The sequence below is a fragment of the Bombina bombina genome, chromosome 3 (genome assembly GCF_027579735.1).
Source record: "Bombina bombina isolate aBomBom1 chromosome 3, aBomBom1.pri, whole genome shotgun sequence".
Classification (NCBI taxonomy): domain Eukaryota; kingdom Metazoa; phylum Chordata; class Amphibia; order Anura; family Bombinatoridae; genus Bombina; species Bombina bombina.
In genome coordinates, this window is record NC_069501.1 from 483233429 (window position 1) to 483259181 (window position 25753).

Sequence of the window (25753 nt, forward strand, 5' to 3'; positions counted from 1 at the left end):
CACAAACTGGTAATGCCTGTCTAGAAAGGCAAACCTCAGGTACCAATAATGATCTTTGTGAATCGGTATATGAAGGTAAGCATCCTTTAAGTCCACCGTGGTCATATATTGACCCTCTTGGATCATGGGTAGGATGGTTCGAATGGTTTCCATCTTGAACGATGGTACCCTTAGGAATTTGTTTAAGATCTTTAAGTCCAAGATTGGTCTGAAGGTTCCCTCTTTTTTGGGAACCACAAATAGATTTGAGTAAAATCCTTGTCCCTGTTCAGATAGCGGAACTGAGTGGATCACCCCATGATTAAGAGGTCTTGTACACATTGTAGAAATGCCTCTCTCTTTACTAGGTTTGACGATAACCTCGAAAGATGGAACCTCCCTTGTGGAGGAGAGGTTTTGAAGTCCAGAAGGTATCCCTGAGATATAATCTTTAACGTCCAGGGATCCTGCACATCTCTTGCCCAAGCCTGGGCAAAGAGAGAAAGTCTGCCCCCCACTAAATCCGTCTCTGGATAGGGGGCCCTGACTTCATGATGTCTTAGGGGCGGGAGTAGGCTTTCTGGCCTGCTTGCCCTTGTTCCATGACTGGTTGCCTTTCCAACCTTGTCTGTAACGAGCAGTAGTTCCTTCCTGTTTTGGAGCGGAGGAAGTTGATGCTGCTCCTGCCTTGAAGTTACGAAAGGCACGAAAATTAGACTGTTTGGCCTTTGGTTTGGCCCTGTCCTGAGGAAGGGCGTGGCCCTTACCTCCCGTAATGTCAGCAATAATTTCCTTCAAGCCGGGCCCGAATAAGGTCTGCCCTTTGAAAGGAATGTTAAGTAGTTTAGACTTGGAAGTTACATCCGCTGACCAGGATTTAAGCCAGAGCGCTCTGCGCGCCTGTATGGCGAATCCGGAATTTTTAGCCGTAAGTTTGGTTAGATGTACTACGGCATCTGAAACAAACGCATTAGCTTGCTTAAAGGTTCTAACTTTGCTCAAGGCCTCATCTAACGGCTCTGTGCGAATCGCCTCTTCCAGAGACTCAAACCAGAATGCCGCTGCAGCCGTGACAGGCGCAATGCATGCAAGAGGCTGCAATATAAAACCTTGTTGAACAAACATTTTCTTAAGATAACCCTCTAATTTCTTATCCATTGGATCTGAGAAAGCACAGCTATCCTCCACCGGGATAGTGGTACGCTTGGCTAACGTAGAAACTGCTCCCTCCACCTTAGGGACCGTCTGCCATAAGTCTCGTGTGGTGGCGTCTATAGGGAACATTTTTCTAAATATCGGGGGAGGGGAAAAAGGCACACCGGGTCTATCCCACTCCTTACTTATAATTTCTGTAAGTCTTTTCGGTATAGGAAAAACGTCAGTACACACCGGTACCGCATAGTATCTATCCAACCTACACAATTTCTCTGGAATTGCCACCGTGTCGCAATCATTCAGAGCCGCTAATACCTCCCCTAGTAACACACGGAGGTTCTCAAGCTTAAATTCAAAATTCAAAATTTCTGAATCCGGTCTCCCCGGATCAGAACCGTCACCGACAGAATGAAGTTCACCGTCCTCATGTTCTGCAAATTGTGACGCAGTATCAGACATGGCTCTCGTGTCATCAGCGCGCTCTGTCCTTAACCCAGAGCTATCGCGTTTGCCCCTTAATTCGGGCATATTATATAATACTTCTTTCATAACATTAGCCATATCATGTAAAGTGATTTGTAAGGGCCTAGATGTACTAGGTGTTTCAATCATACGCATTTCCCGAGCGGGAGACGCAGGTACTGACACGTGAGGAGAGTTAGGCGGCATAACGTCCCCCTGGATGTCTGGTGATAGCTTCTTTATCGGTACAGATTGACTTTTATTCAAAGAAATATCAATACAATTGGTACACATCGTTCTATTGGGCTCCACATTGGATTTTGAACATGATGAACAAACAGTTTCCTCTGAATCAGACATGTTTAAAACAGACTTAGTAATGAAACTAACAAGCTTGGAAATCACTTCAATAAGTTTACAAGCAATATAAAAAAACGCTGCAGCGCTTCAAAAATACAGATATAATTAAACAATTCTTAACAAGAAGTGTATTATTAGCAGAGGATTGCACCCATTAGCAAAAGGATGATTAACCCCTCAATACCCAAAACGGATAAAACAGATATCAATTAAGATTTAACGCTTTTAATCAGTCAGCACACTGTCACAGATCTGCTGTGACTGATTACCTCCCTCACAAATGAAATTTGCAGACCCCTGAGCTCTCTAGAGACGTCCTGGATCAAGGAGGAAGAAGCAGAAAGACTGTGCAATAATTTTAACTGCGCAACAAGGCGCTAAAACAAGGGCCCTCCCACTCCAATCACAACAGTGGGAGCCCTGATATAACTGTTTCCATGCAGAAAAATATGTTAGCCATGTGGAATAAAATCATGCCCAAAGCGATTTAACACCAAAGTACCTCACAAAAACGAATAACATGCCAGTAAACGTTTTATTAAAAACAACATTTGTCAATGTCATGCAAAGCTATCACTAAGCCTGCTACCAGTCGCTACCACTGCAGAGAAGGCTTAAGTATTATTTCAGTGTTAACAGTATTTTCTCAGTCAAATTCTAGTCCCTAGAATATAACTCGACTGCGCATACATTTATCAGCCTGATACCAGTTGCTACTACTGCATTTAAGGCTGTACTTACATCATATGGTAACAGCAGTATTTTCTTAGTCAATTCCATTCCCAGAAAATAAAGTACTGCACATACCTCATTTGCGGAGGACCCCGCATGCTATTCCCAGTTTCTGAAGTTACCCCACTCCTCAGAATGTCGAGAACAGCCAGTGGATCTTAGTTACGCCTGCTAAGATCATAGATAAAGAACGCAGGCAGTTTCTTCTTCCAAATACTGCCTGAGATAGAAAAACAGCACACTCCGGTGCCATTTAAAATAACAAACTTTTGATTGAAGAATAGTTAAGTAAAAACTCCAGCTCCTCTCGCGACCTCCTTCATTGTTGAGGGTTGCAAGAGAATGACTGGATATGACATGTGAGGGGAGGAGCTATATAGCAGCTCTGCTTGGGTGATCCTCTTGCAACTTCCTGTTGGGAAGGAGAATATATCCCATAAGTAATGGATGACCCGTGGACTGAACACACTTAACAAGAGAAAAGTCAAATTTTTAAGGTAAGAAAAATTGATTATTCATATGCATTATCCCAAATAATGAAACTGACTATCTGAAATAAGGAATGTTGAACATCCTGAATCAAGGCAAATAAATGTTTAAACACATATATTTAGAACTTTATATAAAAGTGCCCAACCATAGCTTAGAGTGTCACAAAAATAAGACTTACTTACCCCAGGACACTCATCTACATGTAGTAGAAAGCCAAACCAGTACTGAAACGAGAATCAGTAGAGGTAATGGTATATATAAGAGTATATCGTCGATCTGAAAAGGGAGGTAAGAGATGAATCTCTATGACCGATAACAGAGAACCTATGAAATAGACCCCGTAGAAGGAGATCATTGAATTCAAATAGGAAATACTCTCTTCACATCCCTCTGACATTCACTGCACACTGAGATGAAAACCGTGTCCAGTCCCATTGCGAAGAGTACTACCCATAAGAGACTACTCTGAATCTTCTGACACTTCTCTGCCAACCTCCTGTGACAAAAGGCAAAGAATGACTGGATGAGGGAGTGGGGGAGGTATTTAAGCATTGGCTGGGTATCATTGCCTTCTCCTGTGGCCAGGTACTTAATTCCCACAAGTAATGAATGAAGCAGTGGACTCTACTCCCATTAAACTGAAAAAAAAAAAAAGAAATGCCTACAATAGCCTATTTGTACGACAAATTTCCCCAAAATGTTAGAGCTAGAGGAGTATGCTTATATGTTACATAAACAAAACCATCATATCCAGATGACAATATTATGAGAAACCTTCATCTCTGATGAGTATCATCCATAACTAAACCACTAAAACTTTATAGAAAGTAGCAACAGGAAACCAGAAATCACTACAAATACAAACTCAAACGTTTGCTTAAAGAATAGGGGAATACACAACAAATGTAATTCTGACTCAGATGTCTAAGACGAACTGAAAAAAAAAGCAGGAGAAATTAACATTTAAAAACCTGACAACTAAAAAGGGGATTTTGCTTGCCATAACCGAGAACGAACATGCTCTAATCAGACATTCATAAAACGGCCGACACGCGAGTAAGCTATAGAAAGACTAAACTGAAATGCGCTAACCAGACGTGCGTCAACCAGAGGGCGAATCATGGGGGAAAAAACTAAGCGTGCCAAAAACAGAAAGGCAATCTTTCACAGAAAGGATCTATCCCAGTACCGAATATATAAATAACTTTAAAAGTGTCCAAAACATATCTATATAAGTGTCTAGATGCTAATAAAAAATTAACTTACCAATAGACACTCGTCCACTAGCAAACAAGCAGCAGACAGCCAAACCAGTACTGAAACATATCAGCAGAGGTTATGGAAAAGGAGTATACTGTAGACCCATAAAGGGAGGCAAAAACATAATTTATGCTTACCTGATAAATTTATTTCTCTGGTAGTGTGTTCAGTCCACGGGTCATCCATTACTTATGGGATATATTCTCCTTCCCAACAGGAAGTTGCAAGAGGATCACCCAAGCAGAGCTGCTATATAGCTCCTCCCCTCACATGTCATATCCAGTCATTCGATCGAAACAAGACGAGAAAGGAGAAACTATAAGGTGCAGTGGTGACTGGAGTTATAATATTAAAATTTAGAACCTGCCTTAAAAAGACAGGGCGGGCCGTGGACTGAACACACTACAAGAGAAATAAATTTATCAGGTAAGCATAAATTATGTTTTCTCTTGTTAAGTGTGTTCAGTCCACGGTTCATCCATTACTTATGGGATACCAATACCAAAGCTAAGTACACGGATGATGGGAGGGACAAGGCAGGAACATTAAACAGAAGGAACCACTGCCTGTAGAACCTTTCTCCCAAAACCAGCCTCCGAAGAAGCAAAAGTGTCAAATTTGTAAAATATGGAAAAAGTATGAAGTGAAGACCAAGTTGCAGCCTTGCAAATCTGTTCAACAGAGGCCTCATTCTTAAAGGCCCAGGTGGAAGCCACAGCTCTAGTGGAATGAGCTGTAATTCTTTCAGGAGGCTGCTGTCCAGCAGTCTCATAGGCTAAACGTATTATGCTACGAAGCCAAAAAGAGAGAGAGGTAGCCGAAGCCTTTTGACCTCTCCTCTATCCAGAGTAAACGACAAACAGAGAAGAAGTTTGTCTAAAATCTTTAGTTGCCTGTAAGTAGAACTTCAGAGCACGGACCACGTCTAGATTATGCAAAAGACGTTCCTTCTTTGAAGAAGGATTAGGACATAATGATGGAACAACAATCTCTTGATTGATATTCCTGTTAGAAACAACCTTAGGTAAAAACCCAGGTTTCGTACGCAGAACTACCTTGTCTGAATGAAAGATCAGATAAGGAGAATCACAATGTAAGGCAGATAACTCAGAGACTCTTCGAGCCGAGGAAATAGCCATCAAAAACAAAACATTCCAAGATAAAAGCTTAATATCAATGGAATGAATGGGTTCAAACGGAACACCCTGAAGAACTTTAAGAACCAAGTTTAAGCTCCACGGAGGAGCAACAGCTTTAAACACAGGCTTAATTCTAGCCAAAGCCTGACAAAAGGCCTGGACGTCTGGATTCTCTGCCAGACGTTTGTGTAAAAAAATAGACAGAGCTGAAATCTGTCCCTTTAGCGAACTAGTGGATAAACCCTTTTCTAAACCCTCTTGTAGAAAAGCCAATATCCTAGGAATCCTAACCTTACTCCATGAGTAACTCTTGCATTCGCACCAATATAAATATTTACGCCATATCTTATGGTAAATTTTTCTGGTCACAGGTTTCCGAGCTGGTATCAATGTATCAATAACCGAATCCGAAAACCCACGCTTTGATAGAATCAAGCGTTCAATTTCCAGGCAGTCAGCCTCAGAGAAATTAGGTTTGGATGGTTGAAAGGACCCTGAATTAGAAGGTCCTGCCTCAGAGGAAGAGACCATGGTGGACAGGACGACATGTCCACTAGGTCTGCATACCAGGTCCTGCGTGGCCACGCAGGCGCTATCAGAATTACCGATGCCTTCTCCTGTTTGATCCTGGCAATCAGTCGAGGTAGCAACGGAAATGGTGGAAACACATAAGCTATGTTGAAAACCCAAGGGGCTGCTAATGCATCTACCAGCACCGCTCCCGGGTCCCTGGACCTGGATCCGTAACAAGGAAGCTTCGCGTTCTGGCGAGATGCCATGAGATCCAGATCCGGTTTGCCCCAACGACGAATCAGTTGAGCAAATACCTCCGGGTGAAGTTCCCACTCTCCCGGATGAAAAGTCTGGTGACTTAGGAAATCCCCCTCCCAGTTCTCTACGCCTGGGATGTAAATCGCTGACAGGTGGCAAGAGTGAGACTCTGCCCAGCGAATTATCTTCGAGACTTCCAACATCGCTAGGGAACTCCTGGTTCCCCCTTGATGATTGATGTAAGCCACAGTCGTGATATTGTCCGACTGAAATCTGATGAACCTCAGTTTTGCTAACTGAGGCCAAGCTAGAAGAGCATTGAATATTGCTCTTAATTCTAGAATGTTTATTGGAAGGAGTTTCTCCTCCTGAGTCCACGATCCCTGAGCCTTCAGGGAATTCCAGACTGCTCCCCAGCCTAGAAGGCTGGCATACGTTGTTACAATCGTCCAATCTGGCCTGCGAAAGGTCATTCCTTTGGACAGATGAACCGGTGACAACCACCAGAGAAGAGAATCTCTGGTCTCCTGGTCCAGATTTAGCAAAGGGGACAGATCTGAATAATCCCCGTTCCATTGACTGAGCATGCATAGTTGCAGCGGTCTGAGATGCAGGCGCGCAAATGGCACTATGTCCATTGCCGCGACCATTAAGCCGATTACCTCCATGCACTGAGCTACTGATGGGCTTGGAACGGAATGAAGGACACGGCAAGCATTGAGAATCTTTGATAACCTGGACTCCGTCAGGTAAATCTTCATCTCTACAGAATCTATAAGAGTCCCTAGAAAAGGAACCCTTGTGAGTGGTAACAGAGAACTCTTTTCCACGTTCACTTTCCACCCATGCGACCTCAGAAATGCTAGAACTATCTCTGTATGAGACTTTGCATTCTGAAAACTTGACACTTGTATCAGAATGTCGTCTAGGTACGGAGCCACCGCTATGCCTCGTGGTCTTAGTACCGCCAGAAGTGAACCCAGAACCTTCGTAAAAATTCTCAGGGCCGTGGCTAACCCGAAGGGAAGAGCCACAAACTGGTAATGCCTGTCTAGAAAGGCAAACCTTAGGTACCGATAATGATCTTTGTGAATCGGTATGTGAAGGTAAGCATCCTTTAAGTCCACTGTGGTCATATACTGACCCTCTTGGATCATGGGTAGGATGGTTCGAATGGTTTCCATCTTGAACGATGGTACTTGTTTAAGATCTTTAAGTCCAAGATTGGTCTGAAGGTTCCCTCTTTTTTGGGAACCACAAATAGATTTGAGTAAAATCCTTGTCCCTGTTCCGATCGCGGAACTGAGTGGATCACTCCCATGATTAAGAGGTCTTGTACACATTGTAGAAATGCCTCTCTCTTTACTAGGTTTGTTGATAACCTCGATAGATGGAACCTCCCTTGTGGAGGAGAGGTTTTGAAATCCAGAAGGTATCCCTGAGATATAATCTTCAACATCCAGGGATCCTGCACATCTCTTGCCCAAGCCTGGGCGAAGAGAGAAAGTCTGCCCCCCACTAAATCCGTCTCCGGATAGGGGGCCCTGTCTTCATGCTGTCTAAGGGGCGGGAGTAGGCATTCTGGCCTGCTTGCCCTTGTTCCATGACTGGTTGCCTTTCCAACCCTGTCTGTAACGAGCAGTAGTACCTTCCTGTTTTGGAGCGGAGGAAGTTGATGCTGCTCCTGCCTTGAAGTTACGAAAGGCACAAAAATTAGACTATTTGGCCTTTGGTTTGGTCCTGTCCTGAGGAAGGGCGTGGCCCTTACCTCCCATAATGTCAGCAATAATTTCCTTCAAGCCTGGCCCGAATAAGGTCTGCCCTTTGAAAGGAATGTTAAGTGGAAGTTACATCCGCTGACCAGGATTTAAGCCAGAGCGCTCTGCGCGCCTGTATGGCGAATCCGGAATTTTTAGCCGTACGTTTGGTTAGATGTACTACGGCATCTGAAACAAACGCATTAGCTTGCTTAAGGGTTCTAACTTTGCACAAAGCCTCATCCAATGGCGCTGTGCGAATCGCCTCTTCCAGAGACTCAAACCAGAATGCCGCTGCAGCCGTGACAGACGCAATGCATGCAAGAGGCTGCAATATAAAACCCTGTTGAACAAACATTTTCTTAAGATAACCCTCTAATTTTTTATCCATTGGATCTGAGAAAGCACAGCTATCCTCCACCGGGATAGTGGTACGCTTGGCTAAAGTAGAAACTGCTCCCTCCACCTTAGGGACCGTCTGCCATAAGTCTCGTGTGGTGGCGTCTATAGGAAACATTTTTCTAAATATCGGGGGAGGGGAAAAAGGCACACCAGGTCTATCCCACTCCTTACTAATAATTTCTGCAAGTCTTTTTGGTATAGGAAAGACGTCAGTACACACCGGTACCGCATAGTATCTATCCAACCTACACATTTTCTCTGGAATTGCCACCGTGTCGCAATCATTCAGAGCCGCTAATACCTCCCCTAGTAACACACGGAGGTTCTCAAGTTTAAATTTAAACAGACTTAGCAATGAAACTAGTAAGCTTGGAAATCACTTTCAATAAGTTTACAAGCAATATAAAAAACGCTGCAGCGCTTCAAAAATACAGATATAAGTAAACAATTCTTAACAAGAAGTGTATTATTAGCAGAGGATTGCACCCATTAGCAAAAGGATGATTAACCCCTCAATACCCAAAACGGATAAAACGGATTTCAATTAAGATTTAACGCTTTTAATCACAGTCAAGCACACTGTCACAGATCTGCTGTGACTGATTACCTCCCTCAAAAATGAATTTTGCAGACCCCTGAGCTCTCTAGAGTCATCCTGGATCAAGGAGGAAGAAGCAGGAAGACTGTGCTAGAATTTTAACTGCGCAACAAGGCGCTAAAACAAGGTCCCTCCCACTCCTATTACAACAGTGGGAGCTCTGATATAACTGTTTCCATGCAGAAAATATATGTTAGCCATGTGGAAAAAATCATGCACAAAGAGATTTATCACCAAAGTACCTCACAAAAACTAATAACATGCCAGTAAACGTTTTATTAAAAAACAACATTTTCCAATGTCATGCAAAGTTATCACTAAGCCTGCTACCAGTCGCTACCACTGCAGATAAGGCTTAAGTATTATTTCAGTTTTAACAGCATTTTCTCAGTCAAATTCTAGTCCCTAGAAAATAACTTGGCTGCGCATACATTTATCAGCCTGATACCAGTTGCCACTACTGCATTTAAGGCTGTACTTACATCATACGGTAACAGCAGTATTTTCTTAGTCAATTCCATTCCCAGAAAATAATGTACTGTACATACCTCATTTGCGGAGGACCCCGCATGCTATTCCCAGTTTCTGAAGTTACCCCACTCCTCAGAATGTCGAGAACAGCCAGTGGATCTTAGTTACGCCTGCTAAGATCATAGAAAAAAAAACGCAGGCAGTTTCTTCTTCCAAATACTGCCTGAGATAGAAAAACAGCACACTCCGGTGCCATTTAAAATAACAAACTTTTGATTGAAGAATAGTTAAGTAAAACTCCAGCTCCTCTCGCGACCTCCTCCTTTGTTGAGGGTTGCAAGAGAATGACTGGATATGACATGTGAGGGGAGGAGCTATATAGCAGCTCTGCTTGGGTGATCCTCTTGCAACTTCCTGTTGGGAAGGAGAATATATCCCATAAGTAATGGATGATCCGTGGACTGAACACACTTAACAAGAGAAAGACAAGTCCTTGCAACCAATTATAGAGGGTTTATGAAAAAAGTCACATGAAGTGGAATTTTTTTTTACAAATCATATCCCATATAGAGTCAGTTTGTCATGTTCCAGTGTATATGCGCTCAGGACACAGACCCTCGGGCAGGGGTAGGAAACTGGAGATACTGACCCCTGATACGGGGAAGAGTATCCTGGACGTGAATAGATGATATTCTGTGATTCATAGTAACATAGTAGATAAGGTTGAAAAAAGACCGAAGTCCATAGAGTTCAACCTATACAAATCTAAAATACTTACAAAAAGCTCCAGTTAAGCTTAAATAACCCCACTAAAAGGTGACCTATTTAATGCTAGCAATCATATCCATGAATTTTGTTTATATACAGAAATGTATCCAGACTATTTTTAAATGTATCTAGGGTATTGGCATTCACTACTTCCTTTGGTAATGAGTTCCACAATTTTATACCTCCAACCTTAAATTGTAACCTCTTGTCACAAACAATTTTTTTGGAATAAACAGAGCTTCTGCCATCTCTGTATATGGGCCTTAAATATATTTATATAAAGTAATCATGTCACCTCTCTAGCGCCTTTTTTCTAAAGAAAACAGACCCAGTTTGGATAGCCTCTCCTCATAGATTAAATTCTCCAATCCGCTTATTAGCTTTGTGGCCCTTCTCTGAACTTTTTCTAGTTCTGCAATATCTTTTTTGCGATTGGTCCCCAGAACTGCACTCCATACTCAAGGTGAGGTCTTACCAGGGATTTATATAATGACAGAATTACGCTTTCCTCCCTTGAATCAATGCCTCTTAATACATGCTAGTATCTTATTAGCCTTTGAAGCCGCTGCCCTGCATTGTGCACCCATCTTTAGCTTGTTATCTATTACTACTCCCAAATCCCTTTCCTCCTGTGTTTGGCTAAGTCTTGTCCCATTTAAAAAATACGTAGCCTGCTTATTTTTACTTCCAAAATGTAGAACCTTGCATTTTTCCGTATTAAATCTCATTTTCCATTCACTTGCCCATAGTTCTAATTTTAGCAAATCCCTTTGTAAAGAGAGTTCGTCCTGCTCTGACCTAATGACATTACTTAACTTAGTATCATCTGCAAAAATAGAGATGTCGCTATTTAATCCTTTCTCCAAGTCATTTATAAAAATATTAAAAAGAACAGGGCCCAGTACTGATCCCTGGGGGACGCCACTGATTACCTTTGTCCAATCTGAGTATGATCCATTTACTACTACTCGTTGCTCCCTATCTTTTATCCAGTTATTTATCCATGAGCTAACATTTTCAGCCAGTCCCTTAATTTTGTGCATTAATCTCATGTGGCACTATATCAAATGCCTTTGCAAAATATAAGTATATCACATCAACTGATTCCCCTTTATCTCCATTTTTAATTCCTCATAGACGCTAATAAGATTAGTTTGACATGATCTATTTCTCCTAAAACCATGCTGATTAGTACTCATAATCTTGTATACACGGATATGCTCGTCAATATAGTTCCTTATAATCCCTTCAAATATCTTCCCCACTATTGATGTCAGACTAACTGGTCAATAGCTTCCTGGATCATCCCTGCTTCCCTTTTTGAAGAGTGGCACCACATCAGCTTTACGCCAATCCTGGGGTACCATGCTTGAGGATAATGAGTCTTGAAAAATTAAGAGTAGAGGTTTGTCTATAACAGTGCTAAATTCCTGTGGTGTATTCCATCTGGGCCTGGAGTTTTATTTACCTTAATATTATGCAGTTTTTCCTGATATCCTCTAAACATAACCCAATTAATGCAAGAAGTTATTGTAGAATTCATGGAGAGTGAAACATATGTATACAATATATGTTGGCTTCAATGGAAACATAAATTGATACTGTGACTTATAGTTAATAGGAGTAGCTGCAGGATTCATGAGTGAAAAATATAGCAATGTAATATGTTCAGGCTACAGAGTAAATTGGTAGAAGATTGACTCAGATGCAAAGGTTTGTTGCAGGTTCACAGTACATAATATTATATAGAGCTGTATGTCAATAATAAGCAGAGCAGCAAAGGTGACAATTTGCAAGTTTAAGGCATTAAATACTGTTTGTGCATATATTGGAGAATAACAGGAAAGCTGTTTAACTGAACACGTAGTTGCAGAGTTCTGAATATATTAACATAATTGGAGGAGGATATTTCAGCTATGACAACTTGTAGCAGAGAATAGTTATAAAGTTCTGAGTAAGATGCTGTTGTAGTAACTAGAGAGTGATTATAAACAAATGCATACTTGTAATTTAGGATAAGTTCAGAGTTTGTTAAGTAGCAGTGTCCAGGAAACAAAATGGATTTATATGGATACTTGTGATTAGATGATTATAAGCATAGCTAAAAGGCTGTAGTTTGAATATGCTGGTAAAATCCTTGCTGGAACAGTAACAGAGCTCAGTTGTTTTGGAACAAAATTTTAAAGTGAACTTAGTGAAGGTAAACTTTGATGAATGAAAGTCCGTTTTTTGAAAAAGGAAATGTATTCTTACCTGATAAATTTGTTTCTTTTACGATACGATGAGTCCACGGATTTCATCCTTACTTGTGGGATATCGCCTCTTGGTCAGCAGGAGGAGGCAAAGAGCACCACAGCAGAGCTGTATATATAGCTCCTCCCTTCCCTCCCACTCCAGTCATTCGACCGAAGTTAGGAAGAGAAAGGAAAAGTCAAGATGCAGAGGTGACTGAAGTTTAACAAAATTAAAGACCTGTCTTAGAAAAACAGGGTGGGTCGTGGACTCATTGTATTGTAAAAGAAACAAAATTTATCAGGTAAGAATAATTTTCCTTTTCTTTTACAAGATACGATGAGTCCACGGATTTCATCCTTACTTGTGGGAAAGCTATAGTACACGGATGAAAAGGGAGGGACAAGACAGGGAACCTAAACGGAAGGCACCCCTGCTTGAAGAACTTTCCTCCCAAAAACAGCCTCAGACGAGGCAAAAGTATCAAATTTGTAAAATTTCTAAAAAGTGTGAAGAGACGTCCAAGTTGCAGCTTTGCAAATCTGTTCAACAGAAGCATCATTTTTGAATGCCCATGAGGAAGCCACAGCCCTAGTGGAATGAGCCGTAATTTGCTCAGGAGGCTGCTGTCCAGCAGTCTCATATGTAAAACGGATGACACTCTTCAGCCAAAAGGAAAGAGAGGTAACCGTAGCTTTCTGACCCCTACGTTTCCCAGAAAACACCACAAACAGGGAAGACGATTGACAAAAATCCTTAGTTGCTTGTAAGTAAAACTTTAAGGCACGGACCACGTCCAAATTATCTAACAGTCGCTCCTTCTTAGAAGAAGGATTAGGACACAAGGAAGGAACAACAATTTCCTGAGTAATATTTTTATTTGAAACAACCTTAGGAAGAAAACCAGATTTGGTACGTAACACCACCTTATCTGAATGAAAAATAAGATGAGGAGAATCACATTGTAATGTCAAAAGCTCAGATACTCTGTAAGCAGAAGAAATATCAACCAAAAATAAAACCTTCCAAGATAATAACTTAATATCTATGGAATGCATAGGTTCAAACGGAACCCCTTGAAGAACTTTAAGAACTAAATTCAAACTCCAAGGAGGAGCAATTGGCCTAAACACAAAAAGGATTGAACATCTGGAACATCTGCCAGACGCTTGTGTAACAAAATAGACAAAGCAGAAATCTGTCCCTTTAACGAACTAGCCGACAACCCTTTCTCCAATCCGTCTTGGAGAAAAGACAAAATCCTGGGAATCCTAACCCTACTCCATGAGTAGTTTTTGGATTCGCACCAATAAAGATATTTACGCCATATCTTATGGTAAATTTTTCTAGTAACAGGCTTACGTACCTGAATCAAGGTATCTATGACCGCATCAGAAAACCCTCGCTTAGATAAAATCAAGCGTTCAAGCTCCAAGCAGTTAGCTGTAGAGAAACTAGATATGGATGAAGGAAGGGTCCCTAAATGAGAAGGTCTTTCCTCAATGGAAGCTTCCATGGTGGCTGAGATGACATGTCCACCAGGTCAGCATACCAAGTCCTGCGAGGCCACACAGGAGCGATGAGGATCACCGATGCCCTCTCCTGTTTGACTCGAGCAATCACCCTGGGAAGGAGAGCAAATGGAGGGAACACATAAGCTAGGCTGAAAGACCAAGGTACTGCCAAGGCATCTATCAGCACGGCCTGGGGATCCCTGGACCTGGACCCGTATCTCGGAAGCTTGGCATTCTGCCGAGACACCATAAGATCCATCTCCGGCCTGCCCCATCTGAGAATCAGGTTGGCAAATACCTCCGGATGGAGTTCCCATTCTCCCGGATGAAAAGTGTCTGCTCAGAAAGTCCGCTTCCCAGTTTTCCACACCTGGGATGTGGATCGCCGAGAGATAACAAGAGTGAGATTCCGCCCACTGAATTATCTTGGCTACTTCTGTCATCGCCAAGGAACTCCTCGTTCCTCCCTGATGATTGATGTAAGCTACAGTCGTAATGTTGTCCGACTGGAATCTGAAGAATTTGGCCGAAGCCAACTGAGGCCAAGTCTGAAGCGCATTGAATATTGCTCTCAACTCTAGGATATTGATGGGAAGGAGAGACTCAGTTTGAGTCCATACACCCTGGGCCCTCAGGGAGTTCCAGACTGCTCCCCATCCTATCAGGCTGGCATCCATTGTCATTATCTCCCATGAGGGTCTGCGGAAACATGTCCCCTGGGGTAGATGATCCAGCGACAACCACCATAGAAGAGAGTCCCTTGTCTCCTGATCTAGATCTATTTGAAGAGACAGATTTGTATAATCTCCATTCCACTGTCTGAGCATGTTCAGTTGCAGAGGTCTAAGATGAAACCGAGCAAACGGAATGATGTCCATTGCCGCTACCATCAGTTCAATTACCTCCATGCACTGAGCCACTGACGGCCGAGGATTGGACTGAAGTGCTCGGCATGTGTTCAGAATCTTTAATCTTCTGACCTCCGTCAAAAAGATTTTCATGGATAGAGAGTCGATTAGAGTTCCCAAGAATGGAACCCTTGTCTGTGGAACTAGCGAACTCTTTTCCAGATTTACCTTCCACCCATGAGTCCTCAGGAAGGATAGAACAATGTCGGTATGAGACTTTGCCAGTTGATAAGGCGACGCCTGGATCAGAATATCGTCCAGATAAGGCGCCACTGCAATGCCCCGCGGTCTTAGAACCGCCAGCAGAGACCCCAGAACCTTTGTAAAAATTCTGGGTGCCGTGGCCAGACCGAAAGGCAGAGCCACTAACTGAAAATGTTTGTCCAGAAAGGCAAACCTCAGGAACGTGTCATGATCTCTGTGGATAGGAACATGAAGATATGCATTCTTTAAAACCACGGTAGTCATAAATTGACCCTCCTGGATTAATGGAAGAATGGTACAAATAGTTTCCATCTTGAAAGATGGAACTCTGAGAAACCTGTTTAGACTCTTGAGATCCAAGATAGGTGTGAAAGTTCCCTCTTTTTTGGGAACGACAAACAGATTTCAATAAAATCCCTGTCCCTGAATTGGAATGGGACAAATTACTCCCATGGAAGAGAGGACTCTTATACAGCGTAAGAACGCCTCTCTCTTTATCTGGTCTACAGACAATCGAGAAAGAAGAAATCTTCCACTGGGGGAAGAATTTCTTAATTCCAGCTTGTATCCATGAGACACTATTTCTAATGCCCAGGGATCCTGAACATCTCTTATCCAAGCCTGGATGAAGAAAGACAGTCTGCCCCCTACTAGATCCGGTCCCGGATCGGGGGCCAACCCTTCATGCTGACTTGGGAACAGCAGCAGGTTTTTTGGATTGTTTACCCTTGTTCTAAGACTGAAAATGTCCACAGCTCTCCAATGCTAGAAAATTTCTTTATTAGAACAAAACAGCGACGTTTCGAGGCTAATGCCTCTTAATCATGCATGATTAAGAGGCATTGGCCTCGAAACGTCGCTATTTTGTCCTAATAAAGAAATTTTCTAGCATTGGAGAGCTGTGGACATTTTCATTCTACTATATTTATTTGGTGAAGTGGCAGTTCACCTGTCTTCACGAGCACTCCTGTCCTCTAGTGCTGTTCCACATTGAACTGTTTAAGCTTGTTCTAAGACTGATTTGGTCTCCAGGTAGATTTGGCTTGCGAATAGTTACCTTCCTGTTTAGAAGAAGAGGAAGGGGAGTTCCCTTAATGTTTCGAAAGGCACGAAAATTACTCTGTCTACCCCTCAGTTTGGATTTCTTATCCTGAGGAAGGGAATGACCCTTACCTCCCGTGATGTCAGAAATAATCTCCTTCAAGTCAGGCCCGAACAAGGTCTTCCCCTTGTAAGGAATCGCCAAAAGCTTAGACTTAGATGACACATCCGCAGACCAAGATTTTAACCATAAAGCTCTGCGTGCTAAGATGGAAAATCCTGAACTCTTAGCCGCCAATTTGGTAATCTGAAAAGAAGCATCTGTAATAAAAGAATTAGCTAACTTAAGAGCTTTAATTCTATCCTGTATCTCATCCAAAGAAATCTCAGTTTTAAGAGACTCTTCTAAAGCATCAAACCAATAAGCAGCCGCAGTCGTAACTGTAACAATGCAGGCCGCTGGTTGCAACAGCAATCCCTGATAAACATATATTTTTTTAAGAAGACCCTCCAACTTCTTATCCATAGGGTCCTTAAAAGGACAACTATCCTCGATAGGGATAGTAGTTTGTTTAGCCAAGGTTGAAATAGCCCCCTCCACCTTAGGGACCGTCTGCCAAGAATCCCTAATGGCGTCAGCTATAGGGTACATTTTCTTGAAAACGGGAGAAGGGGAAAATGGAATACCCGGTCTCTCCCATTCCTTAGCAATAATTTCTGAAGTTCTCTTAGGAATAGGAAAAACATCAGAATAAGAAGGGACCTCCAAATATCTGTCCAACTTACTCAATTTCTCTGGAGTAACCACAATTGAATCACAGTCATCCAGAGTCACCAAAACCTCCCGTAGCAACAAGCGGAGGTGTTCAAGCTTAAATCTGAAAGACATTACATCCGAATCCATCAGAGGTAAGCCACTTCCTGAGTCAGAAAGTTCACCCTCTGATAAAACCTCCATACCCTCCAATTCAGAGACCTGGGAGAGAACATCTGAGATTGCCATCAAAGCATCAGAAGTTGCATTAACCATGTGGTTATCCTTCCTACTGCGTTTGCCTTGGAGCACGGGAAAGGCAGATAACGCCTCAGAAAGAGTAGATGACATAACTGCAGCTATGTTCTGCAGTGTGATAGCAGCAGAAGCCGCAGAGGAACTTGGCGCCGCCTGAGCGGGCGTTAAGGGATGTGATGCTTGGGGAGAAAGTCGCGTCATACTCTGATTCTCATCAGCAGAACCCTGAGAAACATCCGCTTTTGAAAAACTTTTATTAAAGAAAATTTGCTCTCTAAACTGTAATGCATGAGGGATAAAAAGTAACAGGGGGTTCCACATTGGCATTCAAACACATGGAACATGTACTGTCATGAATATCTTCCATGATAATAAATAAATAAGACAAAAACAATATTGGTCGTGGTACCTTCAATTATGTGATGTACTTAAAACATACAGAATATGCAAACAGCCTAATATGACTGTTAATAAAAACTTTGTGAAAACAGAGAGTAACTGTGCCTTTAAAAATAAAAGTAAAATTTTTATCGCCCAGCACTCTGAACGAAAATTCTAAACAGAGGGTATCTTATTAATAAAAAGCTAACTCTCTGACGTTATGTCAATTCTCTTGAACTAAACAAACAGCTTGCACCTCGCCACAGCTCTGCTGCGGCGCCTACCTGCCCCCACGACACAGCGACAACGTCCTACTCGTTCAGCAGAGTGCCTAAGACTGCCAGTGTTATCTGTCAACCACGCAGTCTAAGGAAACACCGGAGCCGAGAACACACTGCCTGTCGGGTCCCAGGAACAACTGTGCGGCTTCGTCCAGCGCACGAACAATAGGCCCCGTCCATCGTGGGTGTATCAATCTGAAACTCCCGGGCGGCCCATTAGAAAAACAAAAATGGAGCCGTGGAACAGTTATCAACTAATAAAGATGGATAACCCCTAACTGATATATAACAATTCAAGTTGGGTAATAGAATAAGACCTGTTAACAGTCTCCCGGTAGGTATATTAAAGAGCAGTACACACCGGAGTATAATACTCCAAAGGTCCATGCGTCAGCCCACAGTTCAAAAAGGGTTAGAATCATAAAAACCCACAGAAACATTATGGTCTGACCTAACATAGGCACAGAGTAATGAGGGGAGCTCTTGAACACAGACATGTGAAGTTAGAGCCAGGTTATTACCCCTAAGGTCACATAGTAAAAACGAACAGTCTTTTCTGAGTGTCACAGAAAATAAAGAACTGCACATACCTGAATGCTGAGCGACATGACTTGTCCCACACTTCAAGAGGTCCTCCTTCTCCTTCAGGAAATCTGTGGGAACAAACTGGGTCTTAGATAACATCTGCTAAGACCATATTCAGCATGGCAGCACATAGTATGGGAGGCACAGAGAGAATAAAATCCCCCCAGTTCCCATTACTTAAAAGGCGCCTGTAGCTCTACTCTAGAGGCTCACAAGGAATACGGCTACACCCTATAGTAAAATAGCACTCACTGGTACCATTTTAAAAACAATAAACTCTTGATTGAAGAATCTAAACTAACACCTCACTTTACCTCTTCCTATCACTAACACAGGCAAAGAGAATGACTGGAGTGGGAGGGAAGGGAAGAGCTATATATACAGCTCTGCTGTTTTGCTCTTTGCCTCCTCCTGCTGACCAGGAGGCGATATCCCACAAGTAAGGATGAAATCCGTGGACTCATCGTATCTTGTAAAAGAAATACTATTAAAAACATGGGCAAAATAAGTTTTTAATCAAAACGGCTGCTTTCTAAACATTGATAAATGAAAGTGCCCCTGTCTTTAATAGTATTTTTAAAAAAACAGAATTTATGTTTACCTGATAAATTACTTTCTCCAACGGTGTGTCCGGTCCACGGCGTCATCCTTACTTGTGGGATATTCTCTTCCCCAACAGGAAATGGCAAAGAGCCCAGCAAAGCTGGTCACATGATCCCTCCTAGGCTCCGCCTACCCCAGTCATTCGACCGACGTTAAGGAGGAATATTTGCATAGGAGAAACCATATGTTACCGTGGTGACTGTAGTTAAAGAAAATAAATTATCAGACCTGATTAAAAAAACCAGGGCGGGCCGTGGACCGGACACACCGTTGGAGAAAGTAATTTATCAGGTAAACATAAATTCTGTTTTCTCCAACATAGGTGTGTCCGGTCCACGGCGTCATCCTTACTTGTGGGAACCAATACCAAAGCTTTAGGACACGGATGAAGGGAGGGAGTAAATCAGGTCACCTAAATGGAAGGCACCACGGCTTGCAAAACCTTTCTCCCAAAAATAGCCTCAGAAGAAGCAAAAGTATCAAATTTGTAAAATTTAGAAAAAGTGTGCAGTGAAGACCAAGTCGCTGCCTTACATATCTGATCAACAGAAGCCTCGTTCTTGAAGGCCCATGTGGAAGCCACAGCCCTAGTGGAGTGAGCTGTGATTCTTTCAGGAGGCTGCCGTCCGGCAGTCTCATAAGCCAATCGGATAATGCTTTTAATCCAGAAGGAGAGAGAGGTAGAAGTTGCTTTTTGACCTCTCCGTTTACCAGAATAAACAACAAACAACGACAAAGTTTGTCTGAAATCCTTAGTAGCTGCTAAGTAAAATTTGAGAGCACGAACTACATCCAAGTTGTGCAACAAACGTTCCTTCTTTGAAACTGGATTAGGACACAAAGAAGGCACAACTATCTCCTGGTTAATGATTTTGTTAGAAACAACTTTTGGAAGAAAACCAGGTTTAGTACGCAAAACCACCTTATCTGCATGGAACACCAGATAAGGAGAAGAACACTGCAGAGCAGATAATTCTGAAACTCTTCTAGCAGAAGAAATTGCAACCAAAAACAAAACTTTCCAAGATAATAACTTAATATCAACGGAATGTAAGGGTTCAAACGGAACCCCCTGAAGAACTGAAAGAACTAGGTTGAGACTCCAAGGAGGAGTCAAAATTTTGTAAACAGGCTTGATTCTAACCAGAGCCTGAACAAAGGCTAGAACATCTGGCACAGCTGCCAGCTTTTTGTGAAGTAACACAGACAAGGCAGAAATCTGTCCCATCAAGGAACTTGCAGATAATCCTTTTTCCAATCCTTCTCGAAGGAAGGATAGACTCTTAGGAATCTTAACCTTGTCCCAAGGGAATCCTGCAGATTCACACCAACAGATATACCAAATTATGTGGTAATTTTTCTGGTTACAGGCTTTCAGGCCTGAACAAGAGTATTAATAACAGAATCTGAGAACCCTCGCTTTGATAAGATCAAGCGTTCAATCTCCAAGCAGTCAGCTGGAGTGGGTCGAACGGACCTAGAACAAGAAGGTCTCGTCTCAAAGGTAGCTTCCATGGTGGAGCCGATGACATATTCACCAGATCTGCATACCAAGTCCTGCGTGGCCACGCAGGAGCTATCAAAATCACCGACGCCCTCTCCTGATTGATCCTGGCTACCAGCCTGGGGATGAGAGGAAACGGCGGGAACACATAAGCTAGTTTGAAGGTCCAAGGTGCTACTAGTGCATCCACTAGAGCCGCCTTGGGATCCCTGGATCTGTACCCGTAGTAAGGAACTCTGAAGTTCTGACGAGAGGCCATCAGATCCATGTCTGGAATGCCCCACGGTTGAGTGACTTGGGCAAAGATTTCCGGATGGAGTTCCCACTCCCCCGGATGCAATGTCTGACGACTCAGAAAATCCGCTTCCCAATTTTCCACTCCTGGGATGTGGATAGCAGACAGGTGGCAGGAGTGAGACTCCGCCCATAGAATGATTTTGGTCACTTCTTCCATCGCTAGGGAACTCCTTGTTCCCCCCTGATGGTTGATGTATGAACTTGGCCCTCGCTAGCTGAGGCCAAGCTTTGAGAGCATTGAATATCGCTCTCAGTTCCAGAATATTTATTGGTAGAAGAGATTCTACCCGAGACCAAAGACCCTGAGCTTTCAGGGATCCCCAGACCGCGCCCCAGCCCATCAGACTGGCGTCGGTCGTGACAATGACCCACTCTGGTCTGCGGAAGGTCATCCCTTGTGACAGGTTGTCCAGGGACAGCCACCAACGGAATGAGTCTCTGGTCCTCTGATTTACTTGTATCTTCGGAGACAAGTCTGAATAGTCCCCATTCCACTGACTGAGCATGAACAGTTGCAATGGTCTTAGATGAATGCGCACAAAAGGAACTATGTCCATTGCCGCTACCATCAAACCTATCACTTCCATGCACTGCGCTATGGAAGGAAGAGGAACGGAATGAAGTATCCGACAAGAGTCTAGAAGTTTTGTTTTTCTGGCTTCTGTCAGAAAAATCCTCATTTCTAAGGAGTCTATTATAGTTCCCAAGAAGGGAACCCTCGTTGACGGAGATAGAGAACTCTTTTCCACGTTCACTTTCCATCCGTGAGATCTGAGAAAGGCCAGGACAATGTCCGTGTGAGCCTTTACTTGAGGAAGGGACGACGCTCGAATCAGAATGTCGTCCAAGTAAGGTACTACAGCAATGCCCCTTGGTCTTAGCACCGCCAGAAGGGACCCTAGTACCTATGAGAAAATCCTAGGAGCAGTGGCTAATCCGAAAGAAAACGCCACGAACTGGAAATGCTTGTCCAGGAATGCAAACCTTAGGAACCGATGATGTTCCTTGTGGATAGGAATATGTAGATACGCATCCTTGAAATCCACCTTGGTCATGAATTGACCTTCCTGGATGGAAGGAAGAAGTGTTCGAATGGTTTCCATCTTGAACGATGGAACCTTGAGAAACTTGTTCAAGATCTTGAGATCTAAGATTGGTCTGAACGTTCCCTCTTTTTTGGGAACTATGAACAGATTGGAGTAGAACCCCATCCCTTGTTCTCCTAATGGAACAGGATGAATCACTCCCATTTTTAGCAGGTCTTCTACCCAATGTAAGAATGCCTGTCTTCTTATGTGGTCTGAAGACAACTGAGACCTGTGGAACCTCCCCCTTGGAGGAAGCCCCTTGAACTCCAGAGAATAACCTTGGGAGACTATTTCTAGCGCCCAAGGATCCAGAGCATCTCTTGCCCCAGCCTGAGCGAAGAGAGAGAGTCTGCCCCCCACCAGATCCGGTCCCGGATCGGGGGCCCGCATTTCATGCTGTCTTGGTAGCAGTGGCAGGTTTCCTGGCCTGCTTTCCTTTGTTCCAGCCTTGCATAGGTCTCCAGGCTGGATTGGCTTGAGAAGTATTACCTTCCTGCTTAGAGGACGTAGCCCTTGGGGCTGATCCGTTTCTGCGAAAGGGACGAAACTTAGGTTTATTTTTGGTCTTGAAAGGACCTATCCTGAGGAAGGGCGTGGCCCTTGCCCCCAGTGATATCAGAGATAATCTCTTTCAAGTCAGGGCCAAAGAGTGTTTTCCCCTTGAAAGGAATGTCAAGCAATTTGTTCTTGGAAGACGCATCCGCTGCCCAAGATTTTAACCAAAGCGCTCTGCGCCACAATAGCAAACCCAGAATTTTTTCGCCGCTAACCTAGCCAATTGCAAGGTGGCGTCTAGGGTGAAAGAATTAGCCAATTTAAGAGCACAAATTCTGTCCATAATCTCCTCATAAGAAGAAGAATTACTAATAATCGCCTTTCCTAGCTCATAAAACTAGAAACACGCGGCTGCAGTGACAGGGACAATGCATGCAATTGGTTGTAGAAGGGAACCTTGCTGAACAAACATCTTTAGCAGACCTTCTAATTTTTTATCCATAGGATCTTGGAAAGCACAACTATCTTCTATGGGTATAGTGGCGCGCTTGTGTAGAGTAGAAACCGCCCCCTCGACCTTGGGGACTGTCTGCCATCAGTCCTTTCTGGGGTCGACTATAGGAAAACAATTTTATAAATATGGGGGGAGGTACTAAAGGTATACCGGGCCTGTCCCATTCTTACTAACAATGTACGCCACCCGCTTGGATATAGGAAAAGCTTCGGGGGGCCCCGGGGCCTCTAAGAACTTTTCCATTTTACATAGTGGTTCTGGAATGACCAGATAATCACAATCATCCAAATTGGATAACACCTCCTTAAGCAGAGCGCGGAGATGTTCCAACTTAAATTTAAAAGTAATCACATCAGGTTCAGCTTGTTGAGAAATGTTTCCTGAATCTGAAATTTCTCCCTCAGACAAAACCTCCCTGGCCCCCTCAGACTGGTGTAGGGGCCCTTCAGAAACCATATCATCAGCGTTCTCATGCTCTACAGAATTTTCTAAAACAGAGCAGTCGCGCTTTCGCTGATAAGTGGGCATATTGGCTAAAATGTTTTTGATAGAATTATCCATTACAGCCGTTAAATGTTGCATAGTAAGGAGTATTGGCGCACTAGATGTACTAGGGGCCTCCTGTATGGGCAAGACTGGTGTAGACGAAGGAGGGGATGATGCAGTACCATGCTTACTCCCCTCACTTGAGGAATCATCTTGGGCATCATTTCAAAATACCCAGATTAAATGATTCCTCAAGGCTAAATATGTGTTAATAATGAATCGATTTAGCCCAGAAAAAGTCTACAGTCTTAATAAGCCCTTGTGAAGCCCTTATTTACTATCTTAATAAACATGGCTTACCGGATCCCATAGGGAAAATGACAGCTTCCAGCATTACATCGTCTTGTTAGAATGTGTCATACCTCAAGCAGTAAGAGACTGCACACTGTTCCCCCAACTGAAGTTAATTGCTCTCAACAGTCCTGTGTGGAACAGCCATGGATTTTAGTTACGGTGCTAAAATCATTTTCCTCATACAAACAGAAATCTTCATCTCTTTTCTGTTTCTGAGTAAATAGTACATACCAGCACTATTTTAAAATAACAAACTCTTGATTGAATAATAAAAACTACAGTTAAACACTAAAAAACTCTAAGCCATCTCCGTGGAGATGTTGCCTGTACAACGGCAAAGAGAATGACTGGGGTAGGCGGAGCCTAGGAGGGATCATGTGACCAGCTTTGCTGGGCTCTTTGCCATTTCCTGTTGGGGAAGAGAATATCCCACAAGTAAGGATGACGCCGTGGACCGGACACACCTATGTTGGAGAAAACGGGCTTTCATTCATCAAAGTTTACCTTCACTTTAAAGCTAATGCAATGCACTTTAAACCTGAGAGGATTTAAAAAGAGGCTGAGAGAATCAGGTGCATGAATGATTAATTATTTGGCAGGTAAGCTGAATGCAGAAACAGTATGATTGTCAGTAGCAGGGAAGGCAGTCTTAAAGGGACAGTAATATCAGGCAGGCATATGTTGCACCGTTATTGTTGCTAAAGGTGGTTCTACAAGCTATTAAATCATAAGGTGTAGTTAGTTTTTCACACATGGCTTCTCCATTTTGGCTTTATTTTTGTTAAATAAATCATGTTAGAGAGTAATATGTGATGGGTTGTTGTTCATCTGAGGATGTATTTAAATCATTTTAAGACCTGCTAGGGATAAGATGATTTTTTATTATGTCCGGATACATAAAACCATAGAATTCAAAGAGGGTGCACTTTCTTTCTCACATGACTGTACAACCTTCTGACAAGCACTGTATTCTGAGAGGAAACTGGGCCTCAATATAGGCTGAAAACCCCTCTCTCTGAAGAATCAAATGTACTTCTTCACTCTTCAACCACCTCCAGTGGAGGCAAAGTAAAGACTGAGGTATGTGTTAAGTAGGAGGGGTTTTATAGAGTTCTAGGTGTTTGGGAATTTTTGCCTCCTCCTTGTGGTAGAGAAGTGTAATTACCAAGAATAATGAATAGTGAACTCTAACCACCTGTATAAAAGAAATATTGATTAATGTTATGTGCGAGCAAGTCTTTGTTTTATTGATTAACATCTTGTATATACATCAGAGTTTGTATTACTTATTTCATGTATGTCCAATGAATATATTGCCTATCTAGCTGTTGATTACTTGCTGAGCAGGATATTGTTACCTACCATTGTTTCACCAGGAACAAATTCCTGAACAGACTGAGAATCCGGTTCAGACTTTCCCAGAACTCTGTAAATGGAACGTTTAGTTTGTGTACGTCTCAGTAGTCTTTCTTTGTCCATCATAATCTGCTCAATCTGTGTCAATATAGAGCGATCAAAAGCTCCAAAGCCCTATAACAACAACAAAATAAAACATAAATAATATGTAAATATACAAAGTACTGAAATATGAAAAAAACTGTTTTTGTTCAAACTCCTTAAAGATTTGAAAAACAACTTGTTTTATCTGTTGCAGCTAAAGATAGTTTAGAAAATGTGTATTAATAAACCCTACAATGTGCTTCCATGCAAACATGACTTCAAAGTTAAAACATGTAAATGCCTAAGAAAAATATCACACAACAAATCATGAAAATCTTCATGTTATTGTTCTGTTAAAGAAACATGAAAGAAAATATTAAACTTTTATAATTTACGTTGTCCTTTTGGTAACCTTTGTTGAAAAGCACACCTAGGTAGTTTCAAACATGTTTAGCTAGGTCCCAGTAG

General features: G+C 42.6%; 1 protein-coding gene across 1 annotated transcript in view; it reads right to left on the bottom strand.

Annotated features, from left to right (window-relative positions):
• Positions 1-25753, bottom strand: part of LOC128653488 (protein AATF) — a 451438-nt gene that overhangs the window by 152605 nt on the left and 273080 nt on the right. Inside the window, exon 7 of the mRNA XM_053706822.1 lies at positions 25208-25375. Coding sequence (XP_053562797.1) covers positions 25208-25375 — 168 coding nt within the window. The remainder of the gene's footprint in view (positions 1-25207; positions 25376-25753) is intronic.